At 40.5% G+C, this 17,485-nt stretch overlaps 1 protein-coding gene across 2 annotated transcripts in view; it reads left to right on the top strand.

Annotated features, from left to right (window-relative positions):
• The first annotated feature begins 838 nt into the window (after nt 1-838).
• The window catches only part of LOC125760555 (G protein-coupled receptor kinase 2), a 56,177-nt gene continuing 39,530 nt past the window's right edge, over nt 839-17,485 (top strand). Inside the window, exons 1-3 of one of the 2 annotated variants that reach the window (XM_049420798.1) lie at nt 839-1,025; nt 2,039-2,452; nt 8,369-9,383. In XM_049420798.1, coding sequence (XP_049276755.1) covers nt 9,332-9,383 — 52 coding nt within the window. In that variant the 5' untranslated portion in view covers nt 839-1,025; nt 2,039-2,452; nt 8,369-9,331. Of the gene's footprint in view, nt 1,210-2,038; nt 2,453-8,368; nt 9,384-17,485 lie in introns of both variants that reach the window. The other variant, XM_049420797.1, reaches the window with a different exon arrangement.

Here is a 17,485-nt window from a genome sequence, read left to right as displayed (position 1 = left end):
GTTTTTTGGCGATCCTGACCCATAGCGACCCTGTCGCTACTTGATCGCGACCTGCATTGTCTCACACAAAGCGGTGAATGAGTCTCACGAGATCTAGATCTCTACAATCCAACATATCACGGATAAGAGAACCTGCGATCCCGATTAACTCCATCGAATCCAACAAGGAAGGTCTAACTCCACTCAGGATCATAGAATCCTGTGCCCTCCTCAGAGGATGATCCATCAGTGGTTGGCTCAGGTTGGTCTATATCAGGGGCCTCCAAATGTTTTAGATGGCGGACCACTTTGAGTGGAATAGCCACAGCTGAGTGCTAATCTCGGGACCTCTCGGGAGGGTCTCTCGGGCCGCATGTGCCGTAGTTTGGAGACCCCTGGTCTAAATGGCCATACTTCTTCATGAAAATGCCTGGAACTATCCTCGGGCGAAGATCATAATGTATGGTATGTTTCCTCGCTTAATGAGGAATCTGTTGTTCAATGGCGCACTTAATAACTATTGTAGATAATTTCTTCCTTGAATTGCATTCCTTAGGAGATTTCTTCGTAAAACTTAATATGTGAAAACTTAGTACAAAAATTGAATATGAAAATTAATTTTGATTTTAAATGATTTGTTAGACACGAATGACTTTAAGCTAGATTTTCTTTAAATTTTAAATAACTGTATTGCACATTGTAAAAAAACAAAATTTTAATTTTTACCAGCATAATGTGATTTTTTCCCACAACTTGTTCAATAGTGGTAATTTTCGGTCCACAGTTAATAGACCACCGCCTAATCTATCGTACGTGAGCGTGTGTGCGTGAAATCAGTGCCGTAGCATAGGGAAAAGCATTAGCACCAGAAAAAAACTAAGTTCTCTCTTGACTCTCAAAGCGTACGGATGTGCGTCTCGTCGTCGTCGTCGTCGTCGCGAGTCCACGGAAAGTTGTCGCGATCAGACCAATCGGTTGTTTAACAAGTGGAAGTTTCATTAGAGCTAATCTGCTCGGTCGCAGATCAATTACCAGCAGCGGCACAGGTGCACATCTTTGCTGTGTCGATTTGCTCGTGGGAAACGGGAACTTCATCGATCTGTGCTGGTCGGAAGCTGGTCGTTGAACCACCCCATCGCACCATCGCACCGTTGTTCACCTTGCTCCACACAACGGGGAGCCATACCACACAGATACAGACACAGGCACACACACACACACTCCCTCACGGTAATTCATTCATTCAATATTCCGTCTGTCCCGGACACTGGTACTTCCGGATCAGGATACCATCCTTTTGGGGGGCTGCACATTCAGGCGCCACTGTTCGGTATGGTGTAGGAGGATTCGTGATTAAAAAAAGAAAACATCGTGCCACGCAAGAAGAATCATTCGTAAAGTGAAAATAGAAAAAAAGAAACGAAGAAGCATTTGTGTCATTTCGAGGTTCGACTTCCGTGGGGTTCTGCACATACCGTTTATTATTTACTTTTTTGTCCACTGGACTCGTTCGCCTCCGCTCGCTGTGTGTGCCTCTGTCGGGTTTTTGGTGAAGAAACGACCGGAGCGCGGTTGCCCCTGTATGTGTGTGTGTGCGTGTCGAGCGTAAGAGTGTGCGCGATCTTGCTCATCTCAGTGACGCGTGCGTACGTACGTACCGGGCCGATGGTGGTGTGCGTGCGTATGCGCTTCGAGTGCGGTGCGTGTGTGTTTGTGAGGTGCGGTGCGTTTGAATGGCAAAGCAAAGCAACCAAAGAGTTCAGTGTGTAGGACGAGCCAACACGGCGTTTCATTAATACAAACGTGCGACATGCCAAGAAGCGAACGAAGGCGAGCGAACGTATCTTTGCGAGGCGCGCAATCGAAAGCGAAAAAGCAGTGAATTCCATCCCAAAAGTGTGCTGCTGCAGCCCTTTATACAGTGGGTGTTGTGCTCCCGGTTTGTTTGCCCCGGTTCCGTAATATTGTGGTGGATAGTCCAGTAGGTGGATCCCATACTTAGTGCGTTCCTGCAGCTCGTTACATATTTTTTTTTTATGATTATCTTTGAAACATCAAGCAATGTGTGAACGCAATCGAGAGTGTTAAACAATAGTGGAACCGAAAAATCACGCACACACACACACGCGTGCAGGTGTGGTGCAAAAAGTGGAACGTGTGGGAGGGTGTGAGCAGTGCACAGAGAAAGGAATGCATTTCGCTTTTCTTCATTGGCGGCCGTCAGCAACATCGTCTTTCACGGACATCATCATCATCGGTACCATCATTACCACACCCCTGTTGTTGTTGTTCCTGGACGACAAGTAGACGACGGGCTGCTAGATTGCTCCATTGATTGGTGCGAGCGAGTGAGAGCGATTTTGACGTGTGGAACAGGACACCCGACAGGATCACCCTCATTACCAACCGGGATAAATCAGGCTGATGTTCCTGGATGTGGGGTCGGTTGGTGTATTGCAGTAGCAAATTGAAGGTATGTAGTGGGAAAGCAAGATGACATGGTGCACTAAGTGCATCGAAATGAAGGAAAGATCCTTCACTCGCATTCCTTTTTGACGGATTATGTGCATATTTTTGACAGCTTGAGGAAGAGCGAGAGGGAGAGTGAGAGGATATTTGAGAGTGAATCTGTTTCGTAGGGAGTGTTACATACAGTGTTTTAGTATTTTTTTTAATTTGCATCATTATGTTGCTTTGCCTGATAATTTTTAACACCAATACCGGTGGTTTATCAAAAAGTAAAAAAAAAATAACAAAAGAAAGGATAAATAGACAAAAAAGAGGATTTCTCTACTAAATACCAATTAGGCAACGGAAAGTGAATATCCGAATGTACAAAAGTAGTATTAATTGTTTATAATACTACGATGTAGTATTGAAAGTGGTTGCAAAGTTCCAGATGTGAGAGATGCAAAAAGATTACTTATTTTATTACATTATGTTTACCAGTTCCTTCCCGAAATAATGGAGTCGTTATCATTTTTCCAATCTAGAAGTCAATCCATTTCAATTTTTTTCTTTTTGGTTTGCAAATTTCGAAATTTACTGTTGTCCTTCGAACTTATTCTGAACTGAAGGTTTATAGCAAAAAACTTTGCCTCATTTGTCAATTTTGCAACGAAAGTGCGTAATGGTTGAATCACGAAAATTTATAATTCATGAGAATTTTATGCAAATGCGTTTTTGTTTCATACGATTTATTCAGCCAATAATAATGGTGTTGGTTGGTTCAGTTGTGTCTGTTTTAGTCCTTGCGCAAAAAAACAGTGTTTTCAAGCGTACGAACTTAAGCGTTTCAGGTGGGCCAAGTCTTGTTAACTTTCTTCCTACGATATCGTTTCACAATGCTGTTCACCACCAGTCTCAGTTTCATGTGACCCGCGAATGTTACCTTTTGGGAAAGATTTAACTACCCCAATTTGGGGTGAGGGGGTGGCGTATTTGGAAAATTGGAGAACTTTTAATGTGTGTGCTTACTTTCGAAGGTGGTAAAAGGATTACATTTCATCTGAAGGTGGTAGATCTTTCCTCAAACGCTTCAGGGTTTTGTAGCGTAAAGACGTGTTTAACCTTTGTGATATTGCAAAGGCGTCTCCACTGGTTGACTTGTGACCAAACAATTGTGTGTGCTGTAAACTAATTTAGTTTAGTACTAAATTGATTTTTTAAAAACAATAATAAAAAAATTGATTTACGAAATTTTCGCTTATTTTGGAAGGGAGGGCACAGATATTTGCACAGATGTTTGAAAAAAAAAAAATATTTTTTTTGATTATTCTTATTACATGAGTATATGGTAAATCTCACAAATAATAAATAAATAAGAGTATAACTGTAATAAATGTATGAGGGATGGGGCGGCCCGGTATGTATTAAACGGCGCCAATTCCACACGACAGAACTAGGCATCAAATCCCATTCGGACCGTATCCCCCCGTAGCAAGGGCTGACTATCTGATGGTGTAGTAAAAATATTATAAATGTAATAATGAGACTAAAATTTGTTTTTTCATATATAAAATAAAGAAAAATATAAAAATAGACAATTTCTTCATTCAGCCTGCGAACTAAATAGTTTTTAATCTTCTTTAAAGAAATTAATTTTATTTGAGCTTTTGATTTTTTTTTCTATTAAATTTTGGGGGTACAACCTCAACATGGTATTGGTCTGGCCATTAATTAACTTTATTTACATGTGGTAGAATAATCAATCCTGCTTATGGGTTTACGGTCCTAATAGGATTTCATTCCGGTTCTGCCGGTAAAGACCGGTGCCTTTGCCACATACTCCATCTTGTTGCCCAATATTGCTGGTCTTCTATATTTCTATAATTTTATTCCTAATGACCAAAGAAATTTCAATATTTGTAAGTCTTTGTCTTGGCTTTACAATGGTGTTTTAAGTCTTCGTGTTGGCCTAAAGAGGTACAGTAGAGCGCCGAGTATCCGGGTACGTTTTATCCGGCTGTCCCATTATCCGTTTAGCTCGGAAATGACAGTTTCAAAGGCGAATTGTCATATTAACTGCAAACCGGTGATCGCAAGAAATAAAAGCTTCAATAAAAAATGATACAATTGGTTCAAGTTTGACCAAATAAAACAGATTTATTTTGCAAAGCGCGCCTAAGAATATTAACATTAAGCTTTAGCAAAAAAATGTCCCCTAAACACTAATATTTATCAATAAAAAGAGTTGTGTCTATTATCCGTGATATACGCTTATCCGGCAAGGGCCGATTCCCGATGAGCACGGATATACGACGTTCCACTGTATTTTGTTTTTTTTTTATCATAATTATTTTTCTTGGCTTATCGAGGAATTTTGCTTCAACGAGGAATTTTGATCTTTTTTATTTTTACAATAATTTTATTATATAGCTGGATATATTAGTCGTCTTGCTAAAATACATTATTCTAGATTTGATTCAACCGACCTTTGGTTTATTAGCCCGACCACATTATCGACAACATAAGAAAAACTCCACATACATATGATAAAGGCAAATTAATTTCGTCGAAAAGGACAGTGTGTCTTCTATCAGCACTAGTATCTCCTTACACTAAGATTCCAATCTTCAAAACTGGATGGTATGTTTCTTAGAAACCAAAAAAAAAAAATAAAGAAAGCTATAAAATCCATCCCAACCTCACGCACCATAAGGCACCCATCAAAACGTTACAATACACGGACGTTTCAACACGAAATTCTCCAACGAGGCAGCACGCACAACGTGCACACTGGCCCGCACCATATCGTCAATGTATGTTCCCCTAGCCCCGATTCCGAAATTGGAGTGTTTGCGTTTTTATTTAGAAAAATCAGTTCGGAGGCCACTTGACTCGAGAGGGAGAGCGCGCACAACGCACAGTTCCAAGACAGGTTCTTTTTTTTTGCTGCTGCTGCTGAGCGGCATCATAATATCCAACCTTCCACCTTGCGTTTGGCGGAATCGATAGATGGAGAATGAAATAAAATAGAAACTAAACGATCCAAACCGTCAATGCTCGCAACCAGCGGATGACCAGATTTTCAGGTGGCTTACCGATTGGGCCCATACTGGTTAGGTTTTGCTGGAACTGGTTTCCATTTCGTCCCATGCTTTGCCTCCTCCGCTGGTATTACTATGGCAAACACACATATTTGCCCATATATATATAAATTGGCCGATCACAAAACGTCCGCCTGTACGCTTTTATCACTTGCAATTGCGGTAGAGTTGATCGGTTTTGCTGGACCACTAGTCAAATTGCGGAACCATACCCCCCATGCTACACCGAGAAAGGACAGTTGTTCATGGTATTTGTACTTCTTGTTCAACCTTCTGTATTACCACCACCAGGAGGGGACGAGCCTACGGGAAAGGTAAGCCAAGCGGATGTAGATTGTGACGAGTATCCAAAAGGAGGGTGCACCACAAATGTTGATGGTTTGGTTCGCCCAGCGCTGCCCATTTGTAGCATTGATTGACACTCCCCACTGGACAGAGCAACACTCGACGATCCACTCCAAGAATGCACCGGAACCCCGCACGATCGTAGAGCTGGTACTATGCAGCCCCTGTTTCGATGTTGTTATACGACGACGACATCGTCAAACTTGTTGTACGGCTTGGGTGGAATAGTCGAACGGATGATGGATGGACTTCCAAAGCAAGAAGACTCACTTCTTCTTAAACTACTTGCGATCACTAAAAATAAGTTGGGCTCTTCAACAAAACATAATGTTGTTTGCAAAACTTTACTTCAATTCACTGTATTTGCCATTAAAAGAGAATAAATGACTAAATTTAATTTATTGGTAATTGCAGGTTCGAAGTTCCATCAAATATTCAAAGAAAGAGTCCAACAAAATTGCTCTCCAAAGTATGTTCGATACGGACAGGAGCCTCGAGCAAACGGGCACGGTAAATGCAACAGTGTGTTCGAGTGTTCCACGTTCGGCTGGCTGACCTCGCCCTAACAAGGGGAACACTGAATGGGGTTCAGAATGGCCTGCAACGTCAGCATCATCGTGTCGGAGGCCTATGACCGGACACGTTAGTACTACCCGAAACCCCCATCCGTCCATCCGTTCCGGCACCGTCCGAGATTGGATGACACTTTGACAAGGTTTCAAAAATAGATAAATCAGTGCAACCTTCCAGTCAGTGCCTTTCGTTTGCTCCGCTAGACATGAACAAAACCCTCCCCAACTCGACTCGGCAGTCTGGGGTCCGCATAGAGCGATGGAGAGTTTTGCACGAAAACACCATCTGACACCGGTGGCCATAAGTTTTGCTGCGCTGCATGTTGCCCTGTCTCGGAACTTGTTGCAAACTTGGTTGCGGACAATGTCGATACAGCCGCACCGAGGGATATTCGTGTGCCGCCGGGTCTGATGATGGGTCTTGGGTGAGGGTCACGCAATGGGGAGTACATTACGAAGGGTCAAAGGCTGCAGACGGATGACGTAGAAGAGGGGTCGTGTGATTTGTAAAGCAAATGCATGCTTGCCGGTTAAGAGTGTGTAGTGAAGGAAAAAGGTGTACCACCTTGTGATGGTGGTGTCTTTTGACGAAAGCGTTTTTTGGGGGCAGCTTTGGTGTGTAGAACGAGGGCTCTTGTCCATCCTTCGCGAATGTTAGCACGCCAAGGGAGATGGCCATCGCAGAAAATGCTAAAATATTCACAACATTGGATCCGTGCCGACAAGCGTGCGCGTCGACTACCCTTCTTACAACGTAATAATTATGCTGGCAGACGGAGAGTTTTTGGATCAAAATGAGTATATTCAGTAAATGGTGGAAAGCATACTTTGGGTTCGTTTTAATGTAAAAAAAAATCTTATCGCAAAGTACATTAAATAATTAAGTAAGCTATCTCATGAACATCCCATTCTTCATCACTTAATTTTGCAATTACTTTCATTTCAATTCGTCCTTAGTTTGCTCATATTTCTCTATTCTGTTCTTTTCTTGCCTTTCTAAGCTTGTCTGTAGTATTTCTATTTTACGGACTTAATTTTGTTGTATAACTTAATAAAATTTAAAAATTTATTCAATACGCATTGTATTAGCAAAACAATTATATTTTTTTACACTGTCCGTTGTGACTTTAGAAGCACTTATTGTTTTAGTAAAAATAAAAGAATACAAAATAATGGAAAATACTAACGTAGTTAAGTTATTGAAAATAAAAACAAATTTTTTTATTTATTTTGAAAATTGCTTCTAGTAACATACAAAGAAGCTTACATAAAATATTTTTTTCGAAAGGTATAATTATTCGGACCAACCTTTCGAATTTTATCGAAGTTGAAGTTGTTTGAAGTTGAAGTACTGGTAAAAAAATTGTCTTTCTAAAGCATCCTCTATTTTAAAATTACGTTTCTATAAGCTTTTTTTAAGATCTCTTCCGAAGATCTCTTTCATGCATTTGTCAGAATGGCTTTATAGATTTTCCTATTTTTTGGGTTTTTTTTAATAGTTTTCTTGTATTTAATAATCTTTAAGGAATTAGGTTTTAAAATAATTATAAATATTGCACATAACCATGTAAAATATCCGCAATATATACAAGAAAATAATAAACGTAGACAAAAATAAATGGAAATAATTTTAAAAAAGTCTTGCATTTCAAACATATAACAATCTAACTTTACTCTGTGACGATTTGTGAAATGGGAATAAATTCTAAACAAACCACTTTATTTTTGCCTTATGTGGCATTAAAGACAATTTCTAAAGAAAGGTGTTTATATAATTATGTTACACACTGTATGTAACTCCAACTGTATGTAATCAACATTCACCATTTCTCTCTTAGTTGATTGTGTGTACTATTTGATTCTTTTATTTCCTGACTGCTATACATTTACTAATATTTCTATTTGTTCTTCGTTTCGTTTTAGCTATGAATGTATTACTAGAAGAATGAAGCAGTAAATCAGCTGTTCGGAAGGAAATTGCATTTGTTGCCAGTGCTTACTTCACCTTCAGAAGTACCATCGAATATCACTGTCTCTACGTGCATCCATGTTAATTGTTTGTAAATGCAATACAACATAAGGGACAAACGTTAGCGGTCCCCGAAGCTTACACACTGCTGCTTAGTTCCATGCGCGATCGCGTGATCGAATGTTGCTGTGCAGGCGCATCCATCCATCGGTTGTATTGGTGTCCAGGTGTGCCCCAATCGCAAGTGGTTCGTTTACTGACCGGTCGTATGCTTTACTGAGGGTGTGCTACATAAATTAGGTAGAAATCGAACGGTAGAGCACCGTTCCATTTGAGCTTGTGTTGCTCACATCGCCGGTTCCATCGGTTACCGACTACTCCACGACACACGTCCCAGAGGCGTGTCAAATGTGCGGTGTATTCGGTGTGGTTCGTCTTTGTGGAGTGGATTGGCGGACACAACGCTAAAGGCGCCCCCGCTCGCTCTAGTGAAAGTGTTGCAAAAGTAAAAATAATCGTACAAAATCTCATCGTCCAGTCCAACAAACAAGCTGGTGGCGCACGGAATCAACCACCAACACGGAAACCCGAAACAGAACAGAAAACACCCTTTTAGCATACACACACACACTAAACCCTCACATACACATGTGCGTACGCACTTACATACCCTGATTCGGTACGGTGTGGGTGGTTGAAGAATTTCGGAGTTTTTTTTCTCTCGGTTCTGCCGGTTTAAAATATTCACCGCAACACTGGTGCACCGGTCGGATAACGGCACGGATTTGCAAGCGCGACCCGCTTTAGAGGCAGCAGCTGATCGCAACCGAAACCAACGGCATACCCGGTCAACAGTATCGGTTCACTACATTTTGGGGTTGCCATTCGGATAACAAAAAGCCGCCAACCTGGAACTAATGGAATTAGAGAATATCGTGGCCAATACGGTCTACCTGAAGGCGCGTGAAGGTAAGTGTGCTAGATGCGTGTGTAAGTGTGTTGTCTATTTTTGGGGCACACCGCGAAAAACGATCTTATTTTAGGACTCCACAATTTTGTTCCCATATATATATTTTTTGTATCTTACTTTCTACTAAATCGCCATGCTTGTGTGGTTCGTTTTTTTTGCTGTTGGCCATTCACTGTCCGTCTGTTTCCCCTCGGTACGCGATGGAGAGGTTTATTTGATTGCTCCTGTTTGGCGGTTTGTTTGTCTGGTTGTTTGTTTGGTTGTTGGTTCCGTTTGTTTGGTCTTTCAAACAAACCATTATGAGATGTTTTTTTGCATGAAATTTATCCCATTAATGCTGCAGCTTACTTAGTGGGGCGTATTTTACGTCAGTCGAACGTACATTATGCGATCGGTAGGTGTTTTTTTTCTTTTGCTTTTGTGCCAAATATACGAGAAAGGAGATAAATAAAAAATCGAATCGTTCGGTATATGCGTGTGTGTGTGTATGAACAGCTTTCCCAGCTGACCTCGATGAAAAGGGAAACTGTTCTGGGTGATCGGATTTTTTAATCGAACCAAACACACGCACATGGAGATGATTGATAGGCACGCCATTTATCACAAAACGTGCGCACGGTCTTGGCTGTACTTAGGAAGGTTTATTATTATTTTTTTGTGTTCCGTTCTGGAAACGATTAACGGATGATTTGGTCAGGAGTGTGAGAATGCTTGTGGAAACTGTTGTTTATCTTGCTGTTCACCACACGGTGGCGCAATGTGTGAACCATTGTGAATGTGTAACCTCGATTAGTGTTGTGGCTTGTACGAAGCCACTGAATGTATAGTGACGTATCGTATTACGTGCGTGAAAAATCCGGTGACTACTAAAATGTAATATTTACAAAATTTAGTTTTGTCCTCGATTGGATCACGATCACCGAATATACGAGCTTTTTAAGTACATACAAGTTAACAAAAAATGACTTTTTAGTTATATAAATATAAATTGAACAATCTTTTAAACATAACTGTTTACACGTTTGAAGTTTAAATATTTTCCACAAAAATAGCAAGATAAAATCAAATTACGTAATAATTAATTTAAAGATCGACTGTAACCGACTTTATAGGCATGATATGATCAGTTTCCAGTACAGAAACATCAACCGGCGAAAGATGAACCGAAAGTCATAGAATAAGTTTCCTGTACAAAACTTTTACATTGTACCGATTTGACAAGAAGCAAAAAAAAACTTCCAAATATATTTCAAAGAACAGAAGTCAATAGCAATGGGGGTCTGTTACCCAACCAGCCCGAAACCTCATTTTATTGCTAAAGTTTGTCCATGTAAGGATAACCTGCAAGCAAGCAAGTTATATTTCACATTCAAATTTGATTTACTGAATGTCTTTTAGTGTATTTGGTCTCTTTTTGGTAAGCGATACTTTCATTTTTTTATTTGTACGAAGGAAAAAACGCATGCTTTTTTGGCAAAAGGCAGGCTTTTCTTCTATGTACTAAGTTACGATGGAATAATCATGGACACAGCCGCATTGGCGTCATTTTGCGTTCCATTATGGAGTTTGTGTTACTACACTACGCAATGTATCTAACAGGGTGTATCCGATATTTTTTTCTTTCCACAAATAAAATTGAAACCCAAATGACAGAATGTTATCTTTGTTTATTTTTTAGTATAATAAGTATAAGTTTAATAATGAATTACAGTAGAACGTCCATTATCCGGGTTGCTCGGGACCGGACTGATGCCGGTTAATCGATTTCCACGGATACTAGTATGTCTAGATGTCAATGTTACTTATATATCTAGATAAAGCGTATATAGTATCTATATATTACACTATATCAATGTATAGCTATACCAAAACTTATTTTTTTTACACAAATCCAACACTTGGTGGTCCTCTTCTAGAAACATATTTAAGATACTGGACGGGTACAGTCGTTTCTGTAAACTTATTACTCCCTGGTCCATTCGTTGGATTATACTAGTTACATTTGGTGGAAAATTTTGTCCAAAAGCGTAACATCTGTGTTCAAAACTGAATCTGTTGCATGTGACGGACCGTTATCCAATAATAAAATGGGTCTCTAAGGTAGTCACTTTGATACAAAAAATGATTATGGATCAAACAAATTATTATTAGATAGCAGTTAACAGTGTGTTTAGAACGTAAAAGTAGAACATTTCAAATATATCGTATGGTCACACATAATTTTAACCAACTTGATATCAGTACAAATGTTCGCCACGGTTGAACAGCTGCCAATATTCGGCGCACGGTTAATCCGCCCGCCGATTAATCCGCACCCGGATAATCGAAGTTCTACTGTACTTTATACATTTGAATACAAACTTGGTTTTGAAGTGATATCGTTTACCATTATCTGGTATTTTACACTGTCCACTAAAATGAATTCAGTTAGGAGATCGTTCTTTAAATTTGATCTCTAGCTTCCACCAATAATAACAGTTCAATTGTCTTTTGTGTCGTCGTTCGGTTTACTACACTAAAGTTTGTGCTTCGAAACCTCAATTTGACTCAACATAGTCATTTAAAAAAAAAATCTGTTTATTATTTGGTTATGAGATAAAAAAAAGACACCAAATAATCCCATTAATTTTTATAACCCTACAGTCCCATTCCTTAGGTAGGTCGTTAAACCATGAGAACAAATTTGATTTTTTGGATTCGTGATTTTTTATAGTTTTAGTTTTAACAGGAGATGACCCAAGACTTCATCTAAAGCACATAAAGGCCAATACATGTGTATGTGTGGTTAAGTGTGCATCTCTTGAGCATTACATCATAAAGCAATCAATTATTATCAATTAAGGTATAATTTAACCTTTTTGACTTCTGTCGCTGAGTGCTCTCCAGAGAGAAATGCGGTGGGTTGGAATGCCTACCGAAATAAGCTAGTAGGTGTATCTCATTTGCACTGCGAAGCATTTAATGGATGTTTGTCCGTAGCGGTTTAAATAATCATTTAATACCAGCTGCCCATTTCAGCTGGAAAGTGGATCTTGTTTGATCTAGTTTGTTGCTGTATTAATTTTTGGGCAAAGAAGAACACACACACACACTTACCCCTTCCTCCACTTGCCCCACTCTCTAGTTCCGGAATATACGATGGTTTTTATTGACATTGCCCTTCACTATACCTTGGACCCATATTTTCCTACGTTGAATGCGTGTATGCGGTACCGTACCGTAATGTGTGCAACAAAGGTGTCCGTTATGTTCGATCCTGCTCGTCTCGTACAGACATCCGGGACAGCATTAGTCAGTGAGTGATCTAAAATGGCGTAATCGATACAACAGCGGAGCGTCTCCGGATGGAAAACGAGGGGAAACGAGGGTAATTATTTCGTCGAAAGCTCTCGTCAGTTGTGCAAACAGGACACATGGCGTCGTCATATCGTATATGCGCCCTGGTTTTATGGCGGGGTCTACTAAACGTTATCCCCTTTTTCCTGGAGTGTGACGTCGCACGAATGACGTAGACTATGGCGTACATGAAACAGCTGCCATGGTAAAAAATGAAAGCAAAAAAGGTGTAGAATCTATAAATTGTTTTCTTCGGTTGCTCTAAATGTGACTGTGATAAAAGAAATCATTCACTAAAACATCGCTCGTTTAAATGTCTATTCAGCCCATTTAGCAAAGGATTCAAAATTACACGTACAAGCATAAGTAAATGGTCAAAAAAAAGATCCGATGTTAGTAGGACAACAAATCCGAACACAAAAGATTCGTGCGGGAAGAACAATGACGATTTGCTGATGGATTTTAGCTGGTGACGAAAGGTGGGTCGAGGCCGTTCGACCCGCTGCGCTACACAATTGACAGCGGTCCGTCCAGTTCGGCAACGTTCCGACATTGACAGATGGGGATGAAGTTGTCCGCTTACGGTGATGAAGTGCGTCGGCGCTTTCCATGATCGCATCGCACTTGTAGTGAGCTTCAACACGCAATACAACATTGTTCCGTAGTTCCAAAATTTGGACAAAACATTGTGTGATGCGAGTTTTTGTTTCTTTTTTGTGGTTATTTTGCTGATGTCTTAAGTGTTACCTGTGGACCTCACTTATGCGGGGTCATTTTCGCTATGCTATGTTTGAGGTTCACCAACAACATTGAAGCCGTATGTTTCTGTATGTTAAATTTGGGGGAGGGAAGGTTGTCATCTATTGTTGTAGATTCGGAAATCTTGTAGCAGGCATGTGTTGTTCTGACAGGATTGACAGGAGAGTAGCAACACTTGCCACCAGTTTGAGTAGTTTTTTTAGGTATGTTTGTTCGATAGTTGCTTTTTGGGGACATCGGGAAGTTCAAAGTGCAAAAAACGAGAGGGTCATTGAGCCGATGCTAGAGTGGTTAGTGTTAAGCAAGGTTGATTGGTGATTGGTTTGTCGTCCAAAATGACCAGAAATCCTGGTGAAGGTAAGATCACTTATAGTAATTTATCATTCCCTGTCCGGAACAGGCAATATGTAGCGAAACAATGATAACAATTGATAGTGGAAAGTTAAACAAATTGGAAATTGATGGAATTTGGAGTAAGTGTTTGTTAACATGTGCAAACTATCTGTTTTATCGATATTTGAAGTGTCCGAATGTCTGAATAGCAGTGGTTCTTGTACCTACTGGTTACATGATACGAATGACACCAAATATTCTGATGAAGAATGGCGCCGAAAAATGTTTTGGGCCAGGGTTTTTCAAGAATTAGATCACAAAACTCCTACTTAAGTAACTTAGCCATGAAGATGGTAACAGTATACTAAGTTGACTTTTTTCAACTAAGCCAGTGGTCGGCAAAGTACAGCTCGCGAGCTGCATATGACTCTTGAGGACATCCATTTTTGGGTTTAAATTGACGATAAATTAATTTTAAATTTGCCACTAATTTTTGACTAACTGTGGTTCATGAGAATAGTTGGATAAATTCTACATATTGTTAAAATTTTCCTTTAAAACAATAAGAATTCGGGATGCTTCTTAGTCAGATGTGATTGAGTGTCTCGGTTACCTTCCGCCGGTCTTACAAGACAGGATCGGGTATCAAATCCTGTCTGGACGGTATTCTCGTACGCAGGACTATCCATACTGCTAGGAGTAAATAAATTCAAGGAAAGCCTAAAATGGCAGGCTAAGCCCTTGTTAAATTATATACTCACAAAAAATAAAGAAATTAAACATAGAACCCAAAAATTCGTAACGCCTCAATGTTTGGTTCAATATAATTTTTAATCGTCTCTTTAATAATATGTTCAGTTCCTGATTCAGTCAATTAAGTAAAGATGGTAACAAGAATATTTAAATTAATTTGAAGTAGCTTAGAAAAATCACCCAAAATAAATCAGGATTGTTGGAGTGTTTCGATAAAATATTTTATATCCAACAACAATTCAGCTAATTTTCCTTTTTCCGTTTGCAAAAACGAAAATAAAAAAACAAAACCGTACTCATTTTTAGCCGTAACCGTATTTATCTTTTCTGTTTTTTTTTTCTTCAAACTTCCTTAACCTTGTGAACATGGCCCCGTTTGTCACGGGATGAGAAAACGGTTGTGACAGCATAAGCCGGCGGGCTGACTGACGAGATAAGTGATAATAAGCGCTATTTCCAGTTCGGGCTTATCTTGACCTAAACAACCGTAACGGGCGGGCTCTAGTCGGCCTGGCCCGTTTATTTATTTCCAGTGCCACATGCCCCCGCGAGATTGGCATGTGATTTGGTTGTGAGTAAACAAAGCGCCTCGTTTGGCGTCCTCCATCCACTGGGCCGCTTTATTAACACGCAGCAGTGGCGTTTTCTTCTTTCCGCGTACAATATTCGTTTAATAGAGCTGTATGAAATACGTATTTTGCTACCTTTATTGGAAATGTTTGTCCATGCGTCGTGATCGCTAAGCTCGGGAATTGGGTATATTTTTAAACGAATGTTTAATGTTCTTATGGGATTACTGGTCTTCGATCGGCTTCGATTGATCGGCAAGGATCAATCGGTTTCACTTCCAATAGTGACGACAATCTTTTGATAAGTATCGCGCGCATGAATTGGCCATTTTGAATTTTATGATACGACAGATGCGTAGAAATCTTGGGAAACATAAAGCAGCTATTTAATACAATTTTTTTCCAACCCACAGTTGATGATATGTCCGGAATCTCCTAAATATAAAATAATCTTCTATCACATGATATGTCCGCAATCTTCTAAATAAAAAATAATCTTCTCTCTTCTACCGTACTCTCGAGGTTAAAAGATCGAAGTTTGTAAATATGGGGCAAAATAACCGACCACGTAAACCGCCTCTTACCGGTTAAGAATCCAAAGTGCAAAGCATTGGCGCGGCGACATTATACATCAGTATCATCATCACCCTCATCTCTTCTACCAGCACACACTAACGAACGGACAGAGTACCTCTCATTATCACAATACGGTGGCCTACGGTGGCAATCCGAATGAAACCGCGCAGCAGCAACGGATTCCGAATGACGTCGGTTTAGCGGTCTCGTCGTCACTTGGGCTCGGGACCGGGTTCGCAACGTCAATCGCACCTTCCTAAACCCTTTCCGAGTTCTCTCTCTCTCTCTCTCTCTCTCTCTCTCTCTCTCTCTTTCTCTCTCTCTCGGTGTGCGCGAGTTCACCCTTCCAGCGAGTTCTCCAATGCTTTGACGAGGTTGGACATGGTGTGGATGTTTGTTTTGCATACAAATAAAACACGCACCCAGGCATTCGCGCCGTATCGCACCTTGATGCTGCTCGTCAGGCCAGAAAGGCACAGATTTTCAATTGACCGGCAGATAGAGTGTTTACTGTGCTCCATCTTGTCTAGTGTGTGTGTCTGAGGACAGAAGTATCTCCGGCGAAGGGTGCTCCACAAGTGCTCCTCGGTGGAATCCATTTCCCATTCCCTGTCAGGTCTCTGATCGGTGAAGACGATGCGAATGCTTTGCAGCATCTCCGGTAGGAAAATAGGGGCCAAAGACGAAAAAAAACCTCCTCCTTGTGGTTGAGTGAGCTTCGTTGGTCCATTTCCTTCCTGTGTTCGATAGTGATGCCGCCGTCTCGTAAAATGATAATTTGATTCTCACATTTTCTATTCGATTAGCTGTCCGCTTCCTTTCGGTGTGACTTGTGTGCTTGGCCACACGGGGCCAAACGTTTGTGCATCTGCTCGTTGTAGCCGGCGGTGATCGTCGTAGCAATTGTGAATGACGAACCTGCTGAACTTGGACGACGTACGTGGGCATTCTGTGACGTGCGGCGCTACGTAACCAAAGAGCATCGTTAGTTCGACCGGGCGGTAGAGAGATATAATTAGGAAAATTGCTACGTTTATCACACCTTTGTGAGAGGTGCGCCATTTATGCGGTCGATCGCGCAGATGTAAATGAGGCAGAAAAAAACATGTTCGATAGTATGCTATACAGACAATATAAAGACAACAAAACAAAAAAGCTTAATTTAATGTTTCGATTTTCCACACATTTGTTAAATTAGTTTCTACTTACTCATCTGGAAAAAGCAGACAAAATGCTGGTCTGATTTTTTTTTCAACGTTACCTTATATGCCGGTCCTATTTGTCCGCTTGGTTTGCAAATCAATTGGTGAAAATTGATGTTAATATTCTTTTTTGTCAAAAACCTTCTCGGTATCGTAAAGAGCTAATATTTAGATGCCGACGTGTACCGAGCGTTGGTCGGCAGTGTTTACCATGGTGAATTTTCGCAACCGAAAACTTAAATGCTTCAATACAAGCTAGAATCCAATATTCCCGCGTCAAACGCTGAAGGTGTTGTTTGCTGGCGGCAAAAATCAAAGCAAACGTGCCAATTCGTTAAGAAACTACAGAAGTTGTTTGGTGTACGGGTTTGTATAGGCGTTTCGTACGTTTGCTTGCGCCTAACAAATGAATAAAGATTTCAATCCACAAAAGTGATGATACCTTCTCCTCGGATGCGTTTTTTTTTGTCTCCTTCTCTTTATTGTTGGCGCTACGCCATCGAGGATGCCATCGAAACTTCCTGAGGTCCAAAAATTCCACCATCCGATGTAGTAAACAAGTGCCGAACGCTC

The sequence above is a fragment of the Anopheles funestus genome, chromosome 2RL, assembly GCF_943734845.2.
Source record: "Anopheles funestus chromosome 2RL, idAnoFuneDA-416_04, whole genome shotgun sequence".
NCBI lineage: Eukaryota > Metazoa > Arthropoda > Insecta > Diptera > Culicidae > Anopheles > Anopheles funestus.
Note: the sequence above shows the minus strand (reverse complement) of the source record. Positions and strands in the feature narration are given on the sequence as shown.